Consider the following 7472-nt stretch of genomic DNA (forward strand, 5'->3'; position numbering starts at 1 on the left):
ACTTTCACTGCTTATTCCTAAGATGTATCTTAATATGTCAAATTTTTGTTGAATGTCATTATGTGTACAACCATTGGGGAGACAATGAACGGAAACTAAAAATTTCTGATTTTTTTTTCAAAGTTCAAGAGGGATAACTCTGTCAGCTATCATCAAACCATGACTTAATTTGAAATTGACCAATGCATTCTTATGACATATCCATATGTTTAATTTGAGTTGAATATGTAAAACTGTTGGGAAGATAATGAAAGGGAACAGAAAATTTCCTTTTTTTTCAAAGTTAAAGGCAAAAATCATCTAACCATGACCGAATTCGAACTTGTCCTGTACTTTCTCATGATATATCAATATGTCAAAATTGAGTTGAATGTGTGCAACTGTTACTAAGATAATGAACAGAAACTGATGATGACGGAATGACAGAATGATCGAACAGGATAACACTATATGCCCCCCCGCCATAAAAATGGCGGGTGCATGAAAATTACTTACTCTATTTCTACATGGCTGTACTCTACTAAATGGCACCTGGACAGTGTCAGAGTACCTCGGGGAATATGTACCCTCAGGGTCTGGATCTAACTCAATAGAGACCATTCCAGTCTGCTGGGACATACTGACCACTATTCCCGTGGAGTTCTCCACCTCACCAGTTACCTAAACATAAATATACCAGCAAAATGTCAATCAAAAGCACTATAAATAGACCAGCAAGGTCTCAATTTTAAGCACTATAAAAAGATGAGCAAGGTCTCAATTTACGCACTATAACTAGACCTGCAAGGTGTCAATAAATAGCACTATAAATAGAGGGTACAACCACAATAACAGACTTAATTTCATTTATAGTTTACTTTGAAGTCACAAAGATACTGTTAACATCAAATAACAACTCTCCTCTTCTAAAGATGGACAAGACCACTGATGTACCTCTATAATTATAATAATAGTTCAGGCACCCACAAGGCACCTCAGTAGACCCACTGACCTTCCATCTAGAAGGCAAATATAATCTACACATGAAAGAAATCAGCATCCATGTCAGGATTCTAACCTACAGTGCTGAGTAGCATTTATTTCTTTGTCAGTGGTCGTAACAAACTTTTTCAGTTACAAATCCAATTCAAATGAATATTCACTAATAAATAGACCTTGATAAAAGACCATTAAGTACATTTAAAGCACATGCACATTGCAACTTGTACTTTGTAACTTTCAGATGCTGTGAATCATGTGAACAAACAGGACTATAGGTGGGTTTTTTTTTCAGGAAAGTAAAACACTCACCTCTACTTTGCAGCCTGGCTTTATCATTTCTTGGAAACCACCTAATGCACACAGAGCTGCATTAACTTGTCGCGCCATTGACATCAACTGGTGACTGTGACATCGAGGAGAACTTAGACTGTCTATTGAGTTCAACAAAACTGGTAAACCAGTCATTGCATTGGTTAACACCTGAAAAATGGGTATTGTAACTAGTTTACCAGTCATTACATTAACAGCTGTAAAATGGGAAATGTAACTGGTTAACCAGTCATTGCATTGGTTACACCTGAAAAAATTGGAAATGTAACTGGTTAACCAGTCATTGCATTGGTTAACACATGAAAAATGGGAAATGCAACTGGTTAACCAGTCATTACATTGGTAAATACTAGAAAAATGGGAATTGTAACTAGTTAACCAGTCATTGCATTGGTTAGAGATCTAATAAAGAAATATTCTACCATTTATTCTCACAATAATTTTCGCAGTCCAATAATTCTAATCAAAACATACAACATAGTAATATATAGAGGATATTGAATGAGTGTACTATATTATTCAATAAGTTGAATAAAATTATATTCAGCCAGCATAATATCATATTACTTAACATGTTCATTGAATTTCTTTATAAAGCTACATGAATATTATATTTTAGTCATCACATATCTAAATTAAAACTGTTTACAGTAGAAAAAAAAATCACCTTTTCACTGACATACTTTAAATGTAACTCTACCATTTAGCATGCCTTTCAGAAATCGCGAAAGCAGCATGGGTATTTACGTAGATGTCCTTGGTACTGATTAAAACTGTAACATATCTTTTACTTTACATATCATCACCTTTGTGCAAAAACTGGTTAACTCCTATTAAATTTAGAAGGACTTAACCCATTATTGCACTAAGGTGACAATATATGTAATATTTAAGTATCAGACCAACAACTATCATTATAAAGATTGTTCTCACCCGTTGAACAGCATCTGACCAGGATTTCTCCGAGGCTGTGTGATGGTTAGTACTGTTTAACAGTCCATGTAATAGTTCAATCACTTCAGCTGCCATACTGTTGGCTACATGACCACTAATAAAAGGTCGCACAGGGTCAGTCCTATAAATAGTAACAAGTTTTATAGAAACACACATAGAAATGTATGAATGAAAAGCTAGGCATTCAGATGAATTTGATAAATAAAACTCATCACTAAATTTGCTAAATTTCACAAAACTTAAGTAAAGATTGGTTCATAATCGTATCAAAGTGTATCTTAACTTCAATAACCGCAGGAATTTAATTCACTTATTTTCACATAACAATTTGGTTTTCCAAACAATTTTTAAAGTACCGTGAATTCACTTAAATCCATTGGCATGATTTTTTTTTTTTTTTTTTTTCTACATATTCATTGGTTATTAGATTTGTGGATTGATATATCCGCAAAAAAAAACACAAAAAAACACACAAAAATTAGTGACCATCATAATTTTGCAGTATCACAATTGTTTATTTAATTCACTGTATTGGTGTGAATTTGCACTAGATGATCTATATGGTTCTGTAATAACATAATTTCAGTCACTTCCTGGAGAGAATAACGATACTTAACCAAGCGGTCCATAAAACTTGTAATATATTCTACACAATAAACAGTTCCCAAGTACAGTAACTACAATACCTTGCAAGCTCAGCATTTTTATCTTTACATATAACTTCTTTATCTGTTTTCTTTTTGTCTCCTGAGGTCACTTCTGTGGGAGAAGAGTCTACAGGGGCACCCGTCGATACAACCAACCCCATCTGAGCCCATTTCGCAGCCTTCCTAAGAGCAGATAGGGCATCCTCTGTCACAACCTCGGCTTTGTTACTCTGTTTAAGAGAAAAATTTAGGTAAAATAAGTGGACCATGACTATAAATCTCATCAGAGTTCCACAGATCAAACAAACAGAGTGGTAGAATAGGTCTAAGGGAGTCTGTGGCGGAGTGGTTAAGATTGTTATATTCAAACCACTTGCTTGTCTGTCTGTGGGTTCAAATCCCACAAAAGACTTTGGATTTAAGTTGTCTAATTTAAATGGATGTTTGGTGTAGTGAAAAGAGGTACAGGTAGCCTAGTCAAGAGGATAAATTGCTTTGCACAGCGCTTTAAATTAGTACAAAGAAACCCCCCCCCAAAAAACAGGGCCTGACCCTACTAGTCTCACAACCATGTTTTCTTATATGACACCAATGATGTTTAGGTCTAAAAAGCAAAATGCGAATTGTTCAATAAGCTTTAAATTTGATTCAAGATTGAGTGTCATCTATAGGTATAAACATAAATTTACAGAATATTGTTTTTGTTTAATACTAATAGTAAGTCTTCCCACTTTTGCTGCTATTTAGCTTCAATGAAACTACCAAGGTAAAATCAATTTTTATTACATCTAAATATACCTTTAACAATCCAATTATAAAAACCTACCTTTGTCATTTCCCTGTCCAGTCTCACAACTTTATCAACATTAGAACCAGGACCAAGCTTAAATGGTCGGCTGTCAGAACTAAAAATACATACACAAACACACTGAAGCATTTATATACAGTAACAAGAAACATGGCAATGCCATGAAACCAGGTTTTCAATTATCACCATTGTAGATAAATATGTTGTATTTGAAATACAAATACAAGCAACAAACAATGTAACTATGTGCAATGTAAAACATGAATAATGTAGGAGGAATTGCCACAGAGGAAGTGTTCTTCTGTATAAGGAAAAAAACAAAGGGCCATAATTAAATAAAAAATTATTCAATCACAAAACCTCGACAATATGCGCCAGGGTTCTGGATGACAAAGCTACTGTGAAAGTTTGAACAAAATCCGTTGAGAAATGTAAGAGTTCAGCACAGAAGAATTTTTTCACTATATATTCTGTATAAGGAAAAATAACAAAGGGCCATAATTAGGTCAAATATTATCCAATCACAAAACCCCAATAATGTGCGCCAGGGCACTTGATAACAAAGCTTCTGTGAAAGTTTGGTCAAAATCTGTTGAGAAATGTAGGAGAAGTTGTGCATGGTAAAAATTGTTCACTATATAATCTGTATAAGGAAAAAAAACAAAGGGCCATAATAAGGTCAAATATTATACAATCACAAAACCCTGACAATATGCTATAAGGCACTTGATGACAAAGCCTCTGTGAAAGTTTGGTCAAATTCCATTGAGAAATGTAGGAGGAGTTGCGCACAGAAAATTGTTCACTATATATCCTATATTGGGAAAAAAAAACAAAGGGCCATAATTAGGTCAAATATTATCTAATCACAAAACCCGACAATATGCGCCAGGGCACTTGATGACAAAGCCTCTGTGAAAGTTTGGTCAAATCCATTGAGAAATGTAGGAATAGTTGGGCACAGAAGAAATTATTCACTATATATTCTATATAAGGAAAAAAAACAAAGGGCCATAATTAGGTCAAATATTATCCAATCACAAAAACCCCGACAAATGCGCCAGGTCACTTGATGACAAAGCTTCTGTGAAAGTTTTTTTTTGGTCAAAATCCGTTGAAAATGTAGGAGGAGTTGCGCACAGAAGAAATTGTTTACGCCCGCCCGCCCGCCCGTCCGCCCATCCGCCCGCCGACATACCTCAATCTAATAACCAGTTTTTTCCTTCGGAAAACCTGGTTAAAAACCATCAATTAAGACCACCATCGGGACTGGACCAAAGTGGTCTTCATTGTGTGGTGGTACATAAAACTGTAAACAAATTAATATTACATGTAAATTATACAACTGTGAAAAAACAAGTATACTTAAAATATATCACAGTCTTAAAAATAGAGCTTACATCAATTTAACATCATCCATGCAGTTTTGCTAACATTAAATTTTCATGATAATATCCCCAAACTTGATAATAGACAATTCAAAGAAAAGGAAGACGAAAAAAGTCCATTCAAGAAATCGAGAAGGTTTAGGGGTAAAGACCAAGGTTTTTTGTTATAGTGGTTTACATTTTGTTTGTTCAGAAAACCAAACACTTCTGTATCAGAATCTATCTTCCAAAAAGTAAAATCACTTCCGGACTTCTTAAATGTGCTCCCCATAATTTATTTCAGGAATAAATAAATGTATACAAGCACACACAGTATTTATACAATTACCTCAGTAAAGGCTGTATGACTTCATGTGAAAACTGGTCATCACGCTTGTGCACAAAGACGGACAACGGCCATTCTGATGGCAACTTCAGCACCTGGTCCTTTATCTTGTTAATATCTGCATCAATAGCACGTTGTCTATTGCAACAGTTCCACATCACCTGGATTATAAAAAAAACAATCATAAATTGATAAGCAAATTGTACTTGTTCTTACACTGTTCACTACGAGGATTATCAAGAATTTTTTCGTATTCCAAATCTTGTTTTAAGCACATCATAGCTCTGCTGTTTCATGTTTCTTTTACTGTCCCGGCAGTAAATATAAGTCGTTACAAGAGTTTTATCTCTTCGGGCATTCTGCAAGGAGGTAAAAAGTAATTTCATCCGGGTTCTTGTCTTGCTAACTACCCAGCAAAAAAAAAAGAGTAAGCGATTCTTGTCATTTAATCTGCGTATTCATTAAAATTGACCTTAAAAAAGCTATGCCAATAGGAAAGAAATAAGCTAATGCCACACTGTTCACTCTTTTCAGTCAATACATATTTTGGAATTTTCCATAAAAATGAAAAAATGGTTTTTCTAGACTGAAAGATGGACTAATCCATTCATAATATTAAGTGTAGTTAGAGTTAAGCTATTCCCAGTGTGTGGTCCTGTAAAGTTACAAGTCACATTATGGCCCAACCAAGAGTAAATGGCGAGTGCACAGGTAAAAGACAAAATAACGGTACATTTTGCCATAATTGTATTCAACTATCTATTTTACTGTGCAAAAGAATTGTTTCAATAATACATGTGACCTAGAGAAATCATTTAGAATGTATCAGTGACATTCAGTTATAAACAAGAGCGATCAGTGATCACATGTGTCGCCTCATGATGGCCAATTTCATGTTGGGACAAGTTTTGTGACAGACAGACAGATGGACAGTGCACAACTAGACTTGGTACTGATCATTCCTGTAAAGTTTGGATGAAATTGCATCAGTAGTTTATGAGGAGTAGTCCGGACAAGCTTTTGTGTATCTAGCAACACACAGAAAAATACACCTTTTTATCAAAGGGCCATAACTCGGCCAAAAATCATTCAACCGGAAAACCCGTGCAATATTATGTGCAAGGACTTGAGCTACAGATCAATCCTGTAAAGTTTCATTGAAATTGCATAAGTGGTATAAGAGAAGTAGACCGGACAAACTTTAAAAATAAAAATTATTAAAGGGCCATAACTCTTGGCAAAAATCATTGAACCTGAAAATGCTGACAATATGCACAACTAGACTTGGTACTGATCATTCCTGTAAAGTTTGGATGAAATTGCACCAGTAGTTTATGAGGAGTAGTCCGGACAAGTTTTGTGACAGACAGATGGACGACGGAGAAGTGATCCCTATATTTCGCCACTACTCCGTAGAGGCGACACAAAAAGAGTGGGGCAGTCTTTATTTATAATTAAGGATAATTTTTATATTTTATCCTAAACTTTTTACATTATCAATTATTATTGATCAATCACCATTATTATCCTGTATCTCTTGAAATAAATTACCTATTCAACTCAACATGACAGTGAAAAAAGGAGCGTAATTTTACTTAAACAAAAATCGTACAGTACAATGTACAAGTTTTATAAAGCTAAATATATGCTTAAACTTTGAATATATTTTCTTACCTGGAACCAAAAAGTCACCAAGTCTAGCTAAAAGCAGAGAGACAATTTTAGCCGGCGGATCTGAGATAGGTTTGGTCGTACTCCAATGACTAGACACTAGACTGTGTCCCCAGTTTGGTAATTGTACCTGCTCACAGTCTAAGGCATCCATTAATGGTAAAGCTACCCGACAAAGTTGTAGAATGATCAACACCAGCTTTGGAGATGGTCTGAAATTAATTATTAAACTTTTTACTGTAGAAAAAAAATATTTATAATAAGACGAATTATTTCGATAGCAAATAATTATTTTATTTTTGGCACGAAGTTCACGTGATTTGTATACAGCCTTGATTTTGGAAGGTAAATTATGCGGATTACCTTTT

At 34.7% G+C, this 7472-nt stretch overlaps 1 protein-coding gene across 1 annotated transcript in view; it reads right to left on the reverse strand.

The window, feature by feature from the left end:
• Positions 1-7316, reverse strand: part of LOC132730917 (probable E3 ubiquitin-protein ligase HECTD4) — a gene marked incomplete at its 5' end in the record, with an annotated part of 44325 nt that extends 37009 nt beyond the window's left edge. The window contains 7 exon segments of the mRNA XM_060716999.1: positions 496-660; positions 1291-1461; positions 2245-2386; positions 2952-3142; positions 3739-3817; positions 5437-5551; positions 7108-7316. Of these exon segments, the coding sequence (XP_060572982.1) occupies positions 496-660; positions 1291-1461; positions 2245-2386; positions 2952-3142; positions 3739-3817; positions 5437-5551; positions 7108-7316 (1072 nt within the window).
• Between the last annotated feature and the right edge of the window lie 156 nt (positions 7317-7472).

The sequence above is a fragment of the Ruditapes philippinarum genome, unplaced genomic scaffold (genome assembly GCF_026571515.1).
Source record: "Ruditapes philippinarum isolate M1 unplaced genomic scaffold, ASM2657151v2 ctg6173_1_1_1_1, whole genome shotgun sequence".
NCBI classification, from domain to species: domain Eukaryota; kingdom Metazoa; phylum Mollusca; class Bivalvia; order Venerida; family Veneridae; genus Ruditapes; species Ruditapes philippinarum.